Source organism: Columba livia, chromosome 3 (genome assembly GCF_036013475.1).
Source record: "Columba livia isolate bColLiv1 breed racing homer chromosome 3, bColLiv1.pat.W.v2, whole genome shotgun sequence".
Classification (NCBI taxonomy): Eukaryota; Metazoa; Chordata; class Aves; order Columbiformes; family Columbidae; genus Columba; species Columba livia.
In genome coordinates, this window is record NC_088604.1 from 81,040,062 (window position 1) to 81,058,716 (window position 18,655).

Below are 18,655 nucleotides of genomic sequence, written 5' to 3' on the forward strand. Positions count from 1 at the left end.
GCCCACTTGGCATGAAATTCTTCATGTGTATTGTGAAAGATGAATGGATTTTTACACAGAACTTTAAAAATTTGTGTCTTCTTTTCAAATTCAGAATCGAAATCTACTGTCCTTGAAACAGAGAAACAGTGCATAGATGACATTCAGCGGGTACAGGTAAGATTCTAACAAGTGTTTTGTCTGTAATTTTGTAAAAAAGACTGATAAAGTTTTCAGACACTTTTGCATTTTCATAATTTCAGACACTTTTGCAATAGTTTTGTGTACTGAATGTTCTGAATACAAACAAAATAAAGAATGTGGTTTTGATTCTGAATTTTTATTTCAAACCTCTTATGTGCTCCATAGTGTATGTACATACAGAGATTCAAGGTTCCTGCTTGCCTAAGGTGATTCTTGTAAAATGTTATTGTTTGCTTCACTCATAACTAAATTAACACTTGGTTCTGGAGGTCTGATGGTGTTACTAAGGAATAGCAGTAAAAGATCTGGCTATATTACCTGATCTTCAAAGGTTCATGTGAATAACAGTGGCAGAGATTTTTTTTTTTATATTTCTCCACTGAAGCCTATAGGTAAAAGATGAATAGATTTAGGGTGCCATGCTGGACTTCGAAAGGAGATAATGTAGTACTGCTACAGTGGAGACTTAGTCTTGGTTGGACATAGAAACAGCCTGATTTTTTTTTATATATATATATATATATTTTTTTAACGTGTCATCATTCGTGTTTTATTCTTCTTTAAATGTGGTGCAGTTTCCTGGAGTTGAGGCATTTCAAATTTTGTGTCCTCAGAAGGCTTATTTTCTATGAAAGTTCTAAAGTGCCAGACTTACCAGTGAATGAGAGTATTTAATTATTCTGGAAGTCATGGCAAGGAAGGTGAAGTTCTAATTTTCTTAAATGTTGGTGGGGTTTATTTTTTGTGGGTTATCTTTGGGTTTCAGGTTTTTTTGTTTGCTTGTTTGTTAATGATTGGATGGTTCAAGCATCACTGCCTTGAGTAGCATTTGTGAAAATGACCAGTGATTTGGTTTTGAGTGAGAAAACGAGAAAAGCCTAGAGAAACGTGTGTTGCTGATCATAGACCTGCAAATTCAGTCCTGGTTCAATCAAGTATTTTATGAGTGTGGGTGGGGAGAGTAGGTATATGGCTTTTATCTTGCCGAACAACATTAAAGGAGTTCTAGTCAGTTGCCTGGATTCTTCTACCTCTACAATTAAGAACACTTAAAAACTAGAGCACATTAATTTAAACCATATCATCAAATTATTCTTCATCACAATATTTTAAGTTGAAAATATATTTGTCCCATGCTATTTTTTGTTTCAGTCACCCAGTTTTTAGTAACATTGCTTTCTAGTGTTTCTTGTGAAACAGAACTATTTCCCATACTTCCAGAAAAATATTGCATGTAAGGAGAATATTTAATCCGTCTCTAGGATTTTGAGTCATTACAAGAAACAGCCTATATAAAAAGACTTTTTATTGGAAATGTAGTTAGTGGAAATAGGTTCATGAATGCTTATGTACTTTACCTAAAAGAAACTGATTCTTTTGCTATGAGAATGAAGTTTAAGCAGCACCACTAGAACACTGCTTGCTTGAACAAATAACGTTTGCTTCAAGTTGTTTGGTTTGATGGTTTTGTTTTTGTTGTTGTGTTTTGGTTGGTTTTTTGGTGGTTGTGCATTTTTATTTTTTTTATTTGTTGTTGTTATTTTTTTAAACTAGCTTACTGTGTTGTCTAATTACTTAATTGCATTTGCTAATGTTGTTAGGGATCCCCATCCCTTTTGCTCACTGTTCATCTCCTATGACAGTAAGGTGAACTTCTTCCATTCTATATTATTACTCATCAATGAAAAGCAGAAATACTTGTTTTGAAGGCATGATCACCTCACTTACAGAAAATAATTTCAAGTTTTTGCCATATTATGTCATCATCATTCTGGTTTATTTTGAAAATAAGAGTGGAAGTTATTTAATTTGAGGAACTGTATGTGGATAAAATGTGTTTTTCTGTGTTCAAACTATTTCTGTACAGTCTCAAACAGCTGAGTGTATTCTACCTATCTATCGATATCTATATCTGTTAAAAACATCTGGAAAGTAGAACAATCACAGTAACTTTTTTCACCATGTTTGCAGATAAATCATTTATGATCAAATCATTGTTGGTGTTACTTGGACTTTTTTAAAATGATGAAATACTATGAAATTTTTGTGATGGAGATCTGGCCTCTATTATTCTTTGTCTAGCACGTGCACAGTTTTTCTTTCTGAAGAAACTGAATATTGGTTGAATGTAGTCAAGTAGGTGATTTTTCTCTTTTCTTTTGATACGTGACAAAAGAAGAAAGCTTTAGTGTAGAACTGATCAACTTAAGTCTAACTTAAGCCTTCTTCCTTCTTCCTTCACTGGGAAAAGTCCTTTTCCACATGCTACTAAAATAAATTGAGGTGGTTCATATTGACATAGGAACACATGCAAATGTAACACAATATTGGTAATTTATCTCATGATAAACAGTTAACTACAAGATTTAGAATAATCTTCAATTAAAAGCATAAGTAACACACACAGAGCCTGGATTCTACACTTCCTTGCCACTGGAAGGGGCTTTTTTATATGTCCTCTCTGTTTCCTTACCTTTACAATGTTAGACATAACTTTCATGTTTTGCAGCGTAATTTCTTGAAGGTTTTCAGATTTCTCTTTCAAGTCCAAAATAGTGAATTCCTAAAAAACAACAATTTAAAAATGAGGGCCTGGAGGTGTACTTGCTTTTAGTTCAGGGGTCGATAAGCAGAAGAAAAATAAGAAAAATTGGCAGCCATTTCAAGTCACGGTTTTGAAATGCCAAAGAGGAGCAGCAATGGCTGCTTAGTCTTCCTGATATGAACAGAGAAAGCTTTGTTAGGCCTCACTCTGTTAGTGAAGGAAGAAGAGACAAATTGCATGTCCTAATTTAGAAATTCCAGCCTCAAACCCAATGTTTAGATCTGACAGCTCTACTTCTGCTCAAGAACCAGTTTCCTTTCTGTTTTGCACCCCTTATCTTTTGTAGTACCCCTGCAATTTTTTCCCTACATTTTAACTCAGTTTTCAGGCTTTCTTGATTTTGCCTACCTGGTAGGTAAAAACAGAGTCTTAGTGGATAAAAAATAATAATTAAAAATATTATCTTATATGTGTAAAATAAGTACATGAAAACTAGGCTTCGGTTAGTAGTGGGGCATCACAGAACCAGAAAACTAATGTTGTTCGGAAGTTACCTAAATTCCTTGTTCTCTTATATGCCTTACTTTCTAGATATTTAAATTTTCTTCTTTTTTTGATCACTTGTCATGAGTTCCTATTCTGAGTATCACACAAATTTAAAAAGAAAGCCCTCATTATGTTTATTTAAATGTCAGCGTTCAGATGTAATGAATTCTTCCTCATGGCATTGGTGATGACTGGTCCCAGTAATCCTGTCTCAGGTTTTGCCAGGCTGTTCCTATTTGTAGCCATTTGGTTATAAGATAGTTTACACTGAATATTTAAACTATGTTTACAACAGAAGAGCTTGCCATTAAAAAATTATTTTGCCTGTAATGTTTCCGGCTCCATTGTTCACTTTGGTTTGGTTCACCCCATTTAAACCAGCAAACAATACCTCAACCAAAATTATATGCCTTCTTGGAACAGCATGTACTTCAACTGGTAGTAAGAACTAGACAAAACTTTGGCAGATTTCAGTCACTGAAGACAGATTTATGCTGTATGATCTGTGACTGCACTTTCCAACAATATCATAGGGAAACAATTCCAGCCCTAAAAAACTTAAATTACAGGACATGTTTTGCCATGTTGAATATACTTTCCGCTTTGAAAACATTAGGAGTGTCTCTTTGGAGTATTCCTGAATACCACACTTTGCTGGTCCTCTCTCTCAGCCTTTCACCAGAGACCTTTTTTCTTCACTCTAGACTTTCATCAGGGTAGAGGCAAAATGTAGACTGGTTAAAATTGTGTTCAACAGAAACGGGAGGAAAGCTGCAAAATCTTCCTTTATGAGTTCCCAAACCATATTGTGGCTCTTTTTACACTGCATCATTTTACGTGATTTTTCTTGGGATATTCATTCAAAAGGACCCAGTGATCCTGGGAACATGCACCACTCCTCTCCTGTCCCTTTCCTACTGGCCAGGTTACTTTTTGTAAGGAGGAAGAGAAGGGTTTGGAAGGCAATGAACATTTCTGCTAAGACATTTCTTTTCCTACAAAAGTATGATTACTGAATTCTTAGATTTCAGCAGGGTAAAAAAGGTACACAATTAGGTTTGTTTTTTTTCCTTTTTTTTTTTTTTTTTTTTTTAAAGTATGACATTTACAGAGATCTACTATATGCAGATATCTCATTGAAGAAAGCAAGGAATATGAAAGAAGCAAACGTTTTTTGAGTTTTCCATATCTATCAAATGATAGTGAAGTCTGTACCTATTGCATTTTTGGAAGTAAATGCTGTAGCTAATTGATGATCTCTGTCCTGACAAATAGAATTGAATATATTGTTTTTAGGAGAACTGTATCAATGTAAACTTCTTGCATACCAACATACCCCAATCTCAGAAAACAAAAAGTTAAAGAACTTTAGAGGTATAAATCTTTTTCTTTCTTATCTGGCAAAAAATCAAGCCAAATTGCAACATGTGGTGTGCAAGATCTTGCCTTCTACTGTAGGTCCAATGCATAATGTTAGAATTGGCATATCTTAGCTTAAAGAGAGTGAACATCAGGAAGCATATGTAGGTAGACAGTTTTTTCTTGTTAGCCTTGAGAATAAGTTATGCTTCATCAAAAGTGCACAGAAGGGAAAGAAAGTTTATGTGAAATGAGATGATAGAAACCTGGCAGAAGACTTCACTGCTGGGGTCACAGGAACTGCTGCAGTGCGTAACATTTTGTTCGGGAAGGCAGGGGGAGTCTAGCCAGTCAAACTTAATTCCAGAACATTGTAAGTGCAAGTCAGGTATACACTGCCTTTTGTGTTCATGTTCATGAAACAGAGTTCTTGCACAGGGGTTTTCAGTTTTATTGATGGAAATCTGTCTTTGATTCTTAATGTTAGAACTTACTCTTCAGTGTAAGTATGGTGGAATTTTGGGGTTTCTTTTTGGTTTGTTTTTACAAAGCCTAATAAGCACAGAGATTTATTTTTTTTTCATGTTCTGCAGCTGTAGCAGCTTAATTAATTAAGCTTCTTAAACTATGAAGTGAGGTTCTCCAATTTGAGATCTCAATATAATTTAAACAGAGACTGTCTGTTCCAGTCTGTTCTTCTTCCTATATGACTAGTAGCTGAACATTGTGATTAAAAGAGTCTTCTGATAGTGTTGGGATTTCTTAGGCCATGAAGCAAGGTTGAGAATGCCAGCAGAAATATAGAAATGAGGCAAGAAGTGTTTAATTACATCCTGAAAGACACCAGAAACAAGTGGGCCTACTCTGCCACTAGATGGCAGTCAAGTATTTTTAATGGACTATGCAAGGCACTTTTAAGTTATTCTCAGGGGGTCCTGAAGACACCCTGCAGTGTGGATATTAATGTATTTATTTTTAGTCAGAAAGTCAGAAAGTGGTGGCTTTCTGGTCATCAATAAGTCAGCCTGTGGAAAGGACCCATATTTACCATGCTTAATCTGATGGGGGTTTAGAAATTGGAGCATTTCTTGAAGATAGTAAAACTTTGTCCTGACAATAGCAAAATTTCCGAAACATTAAATGTTTGGAAAGTTCTGTTCTGTCACTGTTAAGTTTTTTAAAAATCTGTGAAGGGAACATATTTAATTTGTTCTACAAGACTTCTGGATGACTGTCTTTGTAAGGGTAATTTAAAAGTTTTGCTGCTGAATTACCACTGTTTAAATAAAGAGGTCAGTTTTCTTTTGGATATAAAATCCTGAATCTTTTCCATTTTGTTCTGATGAGGGAAAGAGTTTAAAAAAAAAAAAAAATAAAAAAAATGTACCTAACATCATTTTTATCAATTAGTTGACATATGTAGAATATAAATCATAGATTCCAGAATAAAAAAAGTACAATATGTCAAGCCTGTGTGGTAGAAAAATAAAAGCAGTTAATTTCTCAGAATAAATGTTAGTATTTTGTATTATATCCACACTTCACAATACTTGGATTGACTTCCGTTGTTTTGCTTGAAGGCAATGTTTGCTTCTTTAAAAGGAACAATACATTGGTATAATTTTCAGTAGAGTGACAATAGCACATTTTTGCACTATTCCTCCTGGCAATGGTGAGACTAAAATTTGTTTTGTTCTAATTTGTGCTCTTGATGTTAATGTCAAGATGAAGTTTTTCTTATGTGCTCATTCAAATTTGAAAGGCTCTTAATTCTGTTTTTCCTTTTTGATACATGACATGCTACTTCAATTATAGATCTGAAATAACATAAAAATAATAGAATAATTTAGGGCTGAATAGACATTATGAGGTCATGCTGCCCAGCCCCTTCCACACCAGCAAGGCTAGCTTACGTGTTAGATTGTTTTCTTAGGATCTTGCTACATTCATTGTGTTGTTTTGATAACAGATTGAGAAGATGAACATGTGTGCTCTGAAAGCACATATATTTCCTGTGAGTTACTCCTAATTTAAACTCTGTGTACTTAGAGGCATTGGTTAAAATTCTCACGAAACTGCTGTTTGAGTTCAAGTGGATCATTTGGCTTCATGGCTTCTATATCACTGACTTTTATGAGAATATGGTAGAGTGTAAAACAAATTTTGCATCTAGTAATTACAATGAGCATTCTGTGTTTTCCATTTTAACTACGCTTTGTACTTAGACACAACCAGACTGTCTTTTTTCACATTTTAGGTACCAGCCTTAAGGTTCAGGCAATACCAATGCCTGAACAGTGAGCTTACAAATTCTGTCTGGAAGATGACTTAGGATTTACAGATTTCCCTTTCTTCTGTCATTGATGAGAAAACAAGGAGAAATGAAAGTGAAACTAAGAAACCTATTACTTTTAGCCAGAATTGCTTGTTGGTACCTAAAATCCTTGGTTATAATGTGAGAGTCTATTCTTTCCCAAGAGATGAATTATTGTGTGGGATATGGCTTGGATAGGAAGAATTACCTTTTTCACAAAAACGTGTCTCCGAAGAGTAGGTCACTGAAAGAAAATTTCTTCTTGTGCCATTCCTAGCAGGACAGACTTATCTCATTTGCCAAGTTGTCTTAACCTATTTGAGAGACCTCATCCAGTCAAAAATGAGCCATGTTCTAAAGATTAATTTTTAAAATTTTTCTCAGCATTGAAGATCAGCTGCTATCTTACAGTGGTCTACATCCCAAAAATTTCTATAGGACCCTCTGTGTGGAAGAGAGATAAGAAATGCTTTTCGTAATAAATTTTTTTTTTTTTAAATTGCATATTTCTAAATGAAATAAATATTAAAATTAAAAAAAAAAAAAAAGAAAAACAACCATGGTATATTGCCATACTTGAATGAGAATTTTAAAATAAAGCTGAGAATTTCTACGTTTTGGATAAAAAAACAGACTAACCGGTTTAACTTCTACTTACAATCAGATCAAAATATAATCAGGTTCTCCATTTTGAGTTAGTATATGTTAAACGATTAAGATCACTTTATTCTTTTCTGTATTTTTTAAATCACTATTTTTTTTGTTCTTTAGAGAATATGCTCATAGGTATATTCAAAGCCAAATACTACTGATAAAAATTAACCCACCTATTCCTGAATGTTTAATTAATTTCAATATTCAACTTTTCCTGAAGACAAATGATTTTTTTCTAATGTCCTTCATACTGAAAAGTATTTACTTAACCTCCCAAAATGTAAAGCTCGTCTTTAATGACTTCATTGTAGTTGATTGTTTAATGTTCTCTCACACAAGATGATACAGCTTTACTCTTAATAGAGCCTTCCCACTTTCAAAGAGTTAGAGAAGCTGACTGACCTCCAGCCCCCTACCCTCAGTATGTTCATGGATACATTTGTGAAGACTCTGACTTCTCCAAGCTTTTTCTGTCGTGAGCAGGAGGCTAATATTTCAGGGTAGTGAAGGGTATTCATCCCTTTCTACAAAGATTTATTCTTACTGTGGATATTTCTTGCTGCTTATTCCCTGCTGGAAGCCTGAAACAAAAGCAACATGTGAACCTCCCATTTCGTGGTCTGGCTGAACTCTTGGATAAAAAGGGCAAGTACCATGTAGAATTATCATACTCTGGACAGTTGCTTAATAAGCTGTGGCAAAGTTCACCTGGAAAATCATTACCTCTTTTTGATCTCTAGTGCTGGACCATCAGGAGAAGAAACCAAAGGTGTTCTGAGTCCCTCAATTTTAGATTATTAATGTTCACATTTTGGGCAATAGAATCCATATTGTTATTTCTAGCAAAAAAACTAGTATAATTTCTGTATATAAAGAATACAGCAATAATAGAATGTGGCAGTTTACAGTGTGACTTCTTCCCAGGTTGCCAGTCAATCTGAAGTTGGATCAAAAATCAAAAAATGGCCTCGTGTGAAAAAGAAAACTCCTTTCTCTGGTATGCCAATGTAGTAATGTTCAAGGTATGCCAGATTTTGTTTTGTATTTTAACCAAATGAGAGGGATGGTTACCTTGGCTAGGATACATAAGAAAACTACTCAACACGTTTAGACTCAGAGATAATATACTTTATGACAAATGCAGGTGATAGAAGAAAGGAAGTGATTCATCATGTGATAGTAATTTCAATAAACAGCCTAAATATTGAGCAGAAAATAAATACAGAACAGTTTTTTTCCGCAACTGAAAAAAAAAAATCTGACTTATAAGGTGCCTGCTGCTTATTGGATTATGGGCATAGGTGGCTGGGTTTTAGTTCTCTCTGCATCTGCTAAAAGACCCAAGTGCAGCTAATTCTATTGTAGGAGTCTTTGAGACCAACAGCAGAACACCTAAAAAGACAGCAGAAATAGACAAAATAAGGCTATATTAAAATTAATAAAGTTGAACTGCCTTTTTTTTTCCCCTCTCTTTTATTTCTATGCCCGTTCTCATTTATATACTGGTTTTACACTAGGTAAGTGACAGAACAGTTAAATTAGTTTCTGGGTTAACTGAAGTTACATGGAAGAGTAAGCCTTTTTTGAAGTCTTTAAAGGTGAGTGTCACAAAGATTGAGCCAGGCTCTTCTTGGTGACAACCAATGATAGGACAAGGGGCAATGGGTACAAACAGAAACACAGGAGGTTCCACTTAAATTTGAGAAGAAACTTCTTCTCAGTGAGGGTGACAGAACACTGGAACAGGCTGCCCAGGGGGGTTGTGGAGTCTTCTGCTCTGGAGACATTCAAAACCCGCCTGCACACATTCCTGTGTAACTTCATCTGGGTGTTCCTGCTCCGGCAGGGGGATTGGACTAGATAATTTTTTGAGGTCCCTTCCAATCCCTAACATTCTGTGATTCTGTGATTGTTTACTGCTTTACTGCTTCATGCTGCTCTATTAAAGATATTTCATTTATGCTAGGAGAGGAACCTGCAAGCCTTGAGGAGGTTTTTTTATTGTGGTGTGTTTGGTTTTGTTTGGTTGGTTGTTGTTTTAGGTTTGTTTTGTTTTGTTTGGGTTTTTTGTTGTTTTTTGTGGGGCTTTTTGTTTTCTTTTAAAGTTAATCAGGTCTGAAACTTTCTGGGCAATCAGGCTGAAAAATACTATTTGTGCAGGCTAAAAGTAATATTATGTAAGACTACAGTAATTATACTTACTGCTGTGTAGCTCCTAGGGTGCACAGTGGTTCTGTGAGATTTTATCTTGTCTTGTCTATAGTTTACAGAAATTCTTTGGAGGTTCCTATTGTAGCAGAACTTGTAGATAACTTAAGGTCATATTTCAGCTCAGTTAAGAGTTGTAAAACTTGTAGAGAGAAAACTTTTAATCTTTGATGCATCTCACGTTGGCTTTCTGTTTTTATTATTTGCTAAAATGGGAAGTGTAAAGAACTGGAATCTTATCCTCTGAAATGCACTTAGCCAAGGGGTAAGGAATTCAAACTGTTCAGCAACAGAAGCTTCACAAAACTGAATCTGAACAAAACTTTTTTCTTCTGCTTTCCAGCTTTAGAAGTTGGCATTTGTAATCCATGCGTCTGTCTTCAAAGGTCTATGCTCCCTGCTGATCCTGTGTTTTACTTGAACTGTTTGAATTGCACTAATTAAAGATTTCTGCATATTGGTGGTTTTTTTCTGTTTGTTTGGTTATGGTTTGGATTTTTTGGTTTGGTTTGGTGTTTTGTCGTTTTTGTTTTAATGTGTGTGTGTGATGATTGTTTTGTGTTGTGGTGGTGGGCTTTTGTTTGTTTGTTTTCAGTGTTTGCTTTTTTTCCCATGCTAGGTTATGATAAAACTTCTGGGTTGATTAGACATGTTCTAGCTGTTATGCTTAGGAAGAGCTAAATAGTCTCAATGCCAGCACAGTGCAGGCTCGTGTAATCCATCTGTTGCAGTGTGTCACTGTGTGGGAGAATAACTCATGTCCATCAAATAAAGTTTATCACTTCAGGCATGGCAGTGATTGCTACACCAAGGCTTGCTTGTTCAGGGCTATCCTGGGGGTCTGTGCATCATGTTTCTCTGTGGCTGTAGGAAGAAACATCGACCACAGCTTAAACATGTCTCCTTTGTCCCCGTACATGCACCTGCAGTATAATAGAAGCTTCTCAAAAAATTATTTGATCTCATAGTCTGAGGAAGAAACTAGTATCCGATACTAATTTTACTCCTTCAGCAGTTCTCCCTGATGCTGTTGGCAAGTTTGCCAGCTTTCGACTGAACTTCTACTACCAGAAAACTAGAATGCTGCAACAGGCTTTGAGGATCAAGTGAAATATGAGTTAGATGGATCCTATTTTGTCTGAATCCAAAACAAGCGTCCATCGGTACTTCTCATCTGACAATCCTTCTAGCACTAAAAATGCTTGTTAAAATGTTGTGTCTCCTTTCTTAAGGTTGATCTGCAGTTGCAAGAAGAAGCTTTGAAAATGAGACAGCTTTAAAAAGAGAAACCTTAATAGAGATTGCACTTCTCTGAATTCAGTTCTTACTGTGGCACTACCTTCTGCTATTTGGTGCGTGTGTGTGCTCGAAAAGTTTTTGTCTTGTATAGAAAAGAGGCATTTATTAACAGAGCAGTTGGAAAGAGCATCCTTCCAAGTAACTGGGTACTGCTAATACCACCAGCTGTTGACTTACTGGAAGATCTGAGGGGTCTTTATTTTGCCATCTTAGTTCTGCTTAACTGTATGCTTCTGTGCTCTGAGCATGCTTGTAATCAGGTAGCAGCATAGACTCTGAGTCATGAATTTTGATGTACAGAAACTAAAAGGTTAACGTTTTTGGGGGGAAAAAAAAAAAAAGAAAAAAGTAGTATAATCCTATAATCTAAATATGAATTACACCCAGAGAGGAAATTTCATTATGCTAATTGACAAATTGCTGAAAATTATCAAACTGCTGATGCAGCTTCTTATACTAGTACAAGCCAAGATGTTAGCTTCTAAAACTAAACAGTAATGTGTCTTTACTTTTCAGTTATTTCAAAATTACCATTAAGAACTGCCATTATGTTTATTTTCAGAAAAATAAAGACACGTTATCGCAGTTCATAAAGTATATAAGTGAATGCAAGTAAAGATAGATATAGTTAACTATATAATATATATGTGGAAAATGAGACCATATATGTATATAATGGTATTTATATAATGCATATATATGTGTGTGTATATATATATATACATATAGACAAGAGCTAAATTTCACAGATATGAGTGGTTTTTTACCTGAAAATTTAGTTATAGCAGGGTTGGTAGGTTTCAGTCACTCATCTGAGAAACCAGGATGTCAGATTCAGTGGAGAAGGTAGCTGCAATCTGAGCTTTTACATGTTTGAAGATCCTGGGCATGTTCTATCTATATAGATCAGCTTTATGCTAGGCATCTGATACGCACATGTGGAAAACATGACAAGACTGGAATGAATTGGATGTAATGTATGGGATTTTGGCATATGTGCAGATGCAAGTGTACAACCTTTATACAGTAAAGCCAGTACTCACATATCAGCTGGATACTGTACACACACAAACCTATCAGTGCAACACAGACCCAGTCAGTCCAGCAACCCCAGATTAATCATCGAACTCATTGCACGTGGAACATGTAAAACCTGTTTGAGAAACCCTGGCACCATTCTGTAGCCAGATACTTCTGGAACTTTTTTTGCCTGCTCAAATCTTTCAGGCTCAAGTCACCTGGATAAAGCAAGGCTTAAGCTTCCACCTTTCTTTCTTTCTTTCTTTACAGAAAGAAGACTTCCACAGTACCCGAGTCCTGGGTAAGAACTCTAGGCAAGACAGAGTTCCCTCATATCTCTTTTAAACCCTGTAGGTTTCTGCTGTGGAATTATCCTTCAGATTAAAAATGAACCTTCTTTTCATTATGTGTATTTTTTTTACCTGGGTCTTCTGGTTCTTATCAACAGCTTTAGATCGTCTTTTACATGTGTGAAAAATTAAGTCTTCCTTACTTATTCTTCCAAGAAAACTGTCTAATTTTCATTTCTAATTGGGCTTAGATATATTTCAAATTTCCTTCCTTCTTGAGGGTAGTGGAAACTTGCCGTGGTATATTGTTTGCTTAATACAGCCCTTTCTGATCTAGAGAAAGACTTTAAAATTCTTGCTAGAGGAAACACAAATCTAATCAAACTAGTCTGAGAGCATCTTAAAAGTAAAAATCAAAAATATCTCTGTCTGAAATAATTGCTGAAGCATTTAAATACTGAGGCTTTGTTTTGGTTTTCATTCATTTGGTTTTTAAACCAAATAAATCTTAAGTATGTAATTTCCTTCAGATAAATATTTCTACATTCACAACAAAGTCTTGTTTGTTCACAATATGCTGTTTCAGTAAAAACTGGGCTATATTGGTAAATCTGAAGGAACAACACAGTAGCAGATCACCGGATTGTTTGAAATGCCATCTCTCAAGGACAGCAGAAGAAATGTTTCTTCAGGCAAAGTGATGAAAAGTCACTTTAATTCATCACTACATTTTTTTGTTTCTTGTCTGAATTGCTTAATCATCTCACTTGTTTGCCCATTTTTATTGAACTATAAAAAATTACCTTGTAAACCAGTTAATTCTAGGTTTTTCCTGTAGTTGAGACAGAATTTCAGGATTCAAGGATTAGCTCTTTCTTGTGAAAAGTTGTATCCAATCTCCTGAGTAGATGAGTTTTTAAAACAGTGAACTGTTCTGAGATCAGCCATCATTAAGGCAAATCTCTTCAGAACTGTTTAATATTGTTTCTAATCCCGTGGGCTTCAGTTTGTTTGTGGCAAGAATGAATTTTTCAGTTCTGACAGAATTGGGAAGCTGTATCTGTCATAAAACCCTCAGTGGAGTGTTCTTACAGTATGAAGTGGGAGCTTAGGAGAGTTACAGTCTAGGGCAAATGAATTTGTTCTCAAACTGAAAACTGGTGCATGGACATAATAATCCTAGGAACACATTTCTTTTGATAATGTTGCCTTTTGAAGAACTGATAGGCCTTATTATTCTATTTGCAGGTGACTGGTAGGGGGATAAGAGCAGGTGAAATGAAGGGGTAATATAATATTCTCTTTCTCCTTTATAATAAAGTTCTTGAACAAAACTGTTGCTGTTAGAAAGTATTGATTTACTAAAGGAAATTGAGTTGAAGGAATTTAGTTGAAGTTAAGTAGTCTGTAATAGGAATTACTTTTTGACCTTTTTTACTTGTTCTAATACTGTTAGTATCTCTTCTGTGTTCATTCCTTCACTATTCATTGAAAAGCGTTTTTGATATTGTTTGGTATGGAGTCCTATTTGTAATCCATAACTTGCTGTTCAAACTGCCATTACAGAAAGTTCAAACAATGTAGAGGATTGTACGTTTTGATAAAGGTGCTTCAAAATCAAACAATATTAGATTTAAATACAGCAGTTTCCATTTTACTTTTGGGATTGCTTTAGGACAGCTGGGAAAATCTAAGATACACATGAGATTCAAACTTTATGTTTGAAAACCAACTCTGTGCAGAAACGATTTAAGTGTTAATTGACATATATTTTATTAATAGTCCCCAGCTTGAAGTTAGAATTTTATTTTCCAGACAGAAAAGTGACTTTTAAACATTTCATGTGTTTAAGGATGAGATGAAAAACATTGTCTTCTTGAAACAAATCAAAACAATTAGTATATCAGGTATTGTATGTTTATTTGCAAGCTTCTTTACAAAACCTGTAAAATCTGAATATTTGAAAAATTTTCTATGAAGTAAGTCTACAGTCTCATCCATGGAGCTTATGATTTTAGAAAAGGGAACTAAAAGGCACTACATAAGTGTTGCTTGTAACTGCTCAGGAAACCTGTTGCATCACAAATTTAATTTAACTAAATTCTTGAAGTGCTGACAAATATTCTGAATTTAAAGAAAAAAAAAAGTACTAAAAAGTAAACGCATACAACTAGAAATTACTGTGTTCTGTATTAAAAGATTTTGTGTCGTGAAGTCACGTCTATTCTATCTCTTGTTCAGCTTTCCTGAATGTGCGCAGATGGCTATACATGCACTAGGTTACTTCTTTTAGTACTTTTTGATAAAATCACATACCCGTTAACTTTAGTACAGTTTGTGACTGGTCTTTGTTTAAAAATGTAGGAATTACCATGCCATTTAAGGCTAATGGTTCCTCTACTTAGTCTACAGCAGGCAGGTTCAGATGCTTCAGAAAAAGATACAAAAATCGTGAAGCTGTCAAATACAGAATAACCATTCCAGACAGAAAGCTTTTCTAACCTTATTCCCTCACAGGCTGTTGCTTAGCAGAGGGGTTGCACATATTGGGTGGGCGGAAAGTTCTCCCTTAGTTTTGTCTTGCTTCTTTTCCTTCCCAAGCATGCTGGCTGGAGAAAAGTGTAATTACTCTGTTCTGAGATTGGCTGGTTTTCAAAAGTACACATTTGTTATGTTCTGCATTCCTGATCTGTATTGTATCATTATGGTGTATGTTGAAACCCAATGGTCAGTAGTGTGTTGAGTTTGTCATGTACAGTGCATCCATTAGAAGAGACACTTAACATATTTTCAGTTAACAGAATTAAAGTCAGGCAGTGCCCTTCCCACCGCCACGTCTGTATGCCCATGTGTACACAAATGCTTGCAGTACGTTTGCTTAGTGGTTCTTGGTCAGGGTGTGTGGGGGGAGAGGGATGGGTTGCTGCTGATTTTTGGTTTTGCAAATATACTCACACTAATACTAATGAAGATAGTTTCATACTGAAGCAAGTAATTTTCCTAAGCTACCTTCTTCCATGTAAGATGCAGCCAGGCAAAATTATACCTGTTTTTAAAGGCTTGTCATAACAGGCTTATTTCTGAACATCTGGAATACCAATATTCTTGACTAATTCTTTTTTTTATATATATAGCGATGAATGTTATCTGTTTAGTGCTTATTCCTTATTTGTTTTCTTTCAAAGGATGATATTGAAGTGAAATCCGAGGAGCGTGCCAGTGTCATCCAACAACTTGAGCAAACTATTGAGGATCTGAGGACAAAAATTGCGGAACTAGAGAAACAGTTCCCTGCTGCAGAGGTACAGACTGCTGGGAGGGAGCAGGGAAATGAGCATACACACACAGTCTGCAAGGAACTTAGCAGTGTGACTCTTCAAACAAGCAGAGAAGAGACTGTACCCAGGACTGCATCACAAGCAAGATCTGTACAAACATCACCAACGGAGGATTATCTAACACACACGATGCCTTCAGCCAATGCACTGCCACAGTCGCCCCCACCACCACACTTAGAAGGGGGTAAAGCTGTAGACCCGACTCAGAAATTGCCAGCCCTAGAACTACAGCCCACGTTTTGTTCTGAAATCTCTTTAATTCTGTCGCCGAAGCTAATCTCGGTGCCGGTGGATGCAAGCCAATCAGTGCAGAGTATGCTGCAGTCACCTCTTCCAGAACCCAAAGTTAATTTGGCCCTTGCACTTGCTGCTCCCCCATCTGGAGAACATGGCCCTTCCCTTGCCACTTCCATGTCCATGACAGGAGTACCTGCACCGCTGCCCCTGCCCGGCTCAGGACTCCCTCCTTCTGCTGGCTCAGCAGTGCCACATCTGGACTGCTCTGGCCCAGGCATGGCACCACCCCCTCCCCCTCCTCCTCCACCTTTCCCAAGTGGGGAGATGTCGATGCTGCCTCCAGCCCCTCCTCTACCATGTGCTGGAGTTCCACCACCACCTCTACCACCACCTTTGCCTGGAGCAGGAGTCCCACCTCCTCTTCTTGGTTGGGGCATCCCACCTCCGCCACCACCACCACCTTTACCTGGGGTTGTTGTCCCTCCCCCACCTCCTCCTCTGCCTGGCCCGGGAATGCCATCGCCACCCCCAGCACCACCTCTGCCTGGAGCAGGTCTGCCACCACCTCCCCCACCTCTGCCTGGAGGGGGCATGCCACCCCCTCCTCCTCCCCCACCACTGCCTGGTGCAGGTGTCCCCCCTCCACCTCCTCCACCACCTCTGCCCGGTGCAGGTGTCCCCCCTCCACCTCCTCCACCACCTCTGCCCGGTGCAGGTGTCCCCCCTCCACCTCCTCCACCACCTCTGCCCGGTGCAGGTGTCCCCCCTCCACCTCCTCCACCACCTCTGCCCGGTGCAGGTGTCCCCCCTCCACCTCCTCCACCACCTCTGCCCGGTGCAGGTGTCCCCCCTCCACCTCCTCCACCACCTCTGCCCGGTGCAGGTGTCCCCCCTCCACCTCCTCCACCACCTCTGCCCGGTGCAGGTGTCCCCCCTCCACCTCCTCCACCACCTCTGCCCGGTGCAGGTGTCCCCCCTCCACCTCCTCCACCACCTTTGCCTGGTGCTGGTGTCCCTCCACCACCCCCTCCTTTGCCTGGGCTGGGGATGCCACCTCCAGCCCCTCCACCTTTGCCTGGAGGAACACCACCCCTTCCAGTGCCAGCTCAGGGTAGCTCCTACCCAGCAGTCCCACTGGGCTGTGGGTTTATTCCTCCTCCATTACCATCTGGTTTATTTGCAATGGGGATGAATCAGGAGAAAGGGAGCAGGAAACACGTGATAGAGCCTTCTCGGCCAATGAAGCCTCTTTATTGGACAAGAATTCAGCTCCATGGTAAAAGGTGAGTTGTAGAGTTGTGAAGAGAGTGGTATGTGCACTTTATGGCTGTCCTGGTAGTGTCATTTGTTACAAGCAAAATCCTTATTTACTGCTTGGTGGTGTGGTTTTTTTTGTTGTTGTTTTTTTTTTTTGTTTTTGTTTTTGTTTTTTTAACTTAATGTGCACAAACTCCAAGTAACATTATTTGCACGTGAAAGCTCTTCGAGGGTAGTGTTTTCAGCTGTCCTTTGGGGTTACATACCACCTTTTGATAAGAGATCAGGGGTGACTGTGTGCCACTAAGTGTTCTGTGAGATGGTTTTTAAAATGTTGTATTTGTACTTCCCCTCAACTTTCAAGACAGCATTTGTCTCTGTCTGGAGCATCTTGCAAGTTTTGATAGTGTCTTCCCTCTAGATGAATGTATGCTGAATGCATTTTATTCACCTCTTTTCTTTTTTCCAGTGACCTAGCAGTCTTTTTTTATTTTTATTTTTTTTCATCACTTTGTGTACTCAGAAGGCAGATTCAAACTGGAATTTATTTACATGGCAGCATAAAACTATTCTGGTAGCCCTTGCTTTGGTATGTCTTTGATACACTTGTTTCCAGTTGTCTGTGCTTTTTGTTTGTTTGTAAAATATCACTCTTGATCATGAAAACAAGTGTATTAATCTTTATGTCCCTGAGTACTGATTTTTAAAACCCTTCTGCTGCTATTTAATGATTAATTTCTTCTTTCTTTTCAAGTTCTTGCCACTGTCACACAGGTGGTCTGCAGACAACTGTCTATTTCTACTTCTTTGTGTCCATGTCTGTATGTTTTATAGCCTATATGCAGTCTATTTTTATTCCTATGTAAGTAAAGTGGGTGAATCACCATTAGTGTGTGTGAACAAAGAAGCAGTCAAAGTATAGGGGAGAATCAACAGTATGTCATGTTAAAATGCTGCTAGTAGAAGTTAGGCAACAACTTTTAAATTGCTGATATTTTATTTTCATCGTTCCTCCGTTTATGATCTTATTTAGTCTGACGTTGCCCTACATAGGTCTTTTGCTTAACTTTAGAGATTCTAGTGCTTCACTTGTGTGGGAAAAAATTGAAGAGCCTTCCATAGATTATCATGAGTTTGAAGAACTGTTTTCTAAAACAGCTGTAAAAGAGAGGAAGAAACCCATTTCGGACACCATTACAAAAACAAAGACTAAACAAGTGAGTACTCATTTAATTTCAGATCTTTTCTAGGCTGGTTTTTGCATAAAGACATATTTTTGCATGCAGCTGGAATGAATTTTGCCTTGTGTGAAATTGTTACCATATACATATATATACACACTCTGTGTGTTAAAAAGTAAAGATTTGGGGTTTTTTATAAATTACTTTTCAAGTGTGTATTTTCT

At 37.3% G+C, this 18,655-nt stretch overlaps 1 protein-coding gene and 1 long non-coding RNA gene across 5 annotated transcripts in view; both read left to right on the forward strand.

Annotated features, from left to right (window-relative positions):
- FMN2 (formin 2) overlaps positions 1–18,655 on the forward strand; it is a 182,188-nt gene that overhangs the window by 61,202 nt on the left and 102,331 nt on the right. For all 4 annotated transcript variants that reach the window (XR_010471507.1, XM_065057829.1, XM_065057828.1 and 1 more), the window contains exons 5-7: positions 95–156; positions 15,604–17,276; positions 18,323–18,467. Coding sequence is in view for 3 of the 4 variants with exons in the window: in XM_065057829.1 (XP_064913901.1) it covers positions 95–156; positions 15,604–17,276; positions 18,323–18,467 (1,880 nt within the window). In the remaining variant the exon portion in view is untranslated. The remainder of the gene's footprint in view (positions 1–94; positions 157–15,603; positions 17,277–18,322; positions 18,468–18,655) is intronic.
- Positions 163–12,531, forward strand: LOC135579089 (uncharacterized). The gene is made up of 2 exons (XR_010471508.1): positions 163–11,161; positions 12,399–12,531. It is a non-coding gene; the product is annotated as an uncharacterized LOC135579089 (long non-coding RNA).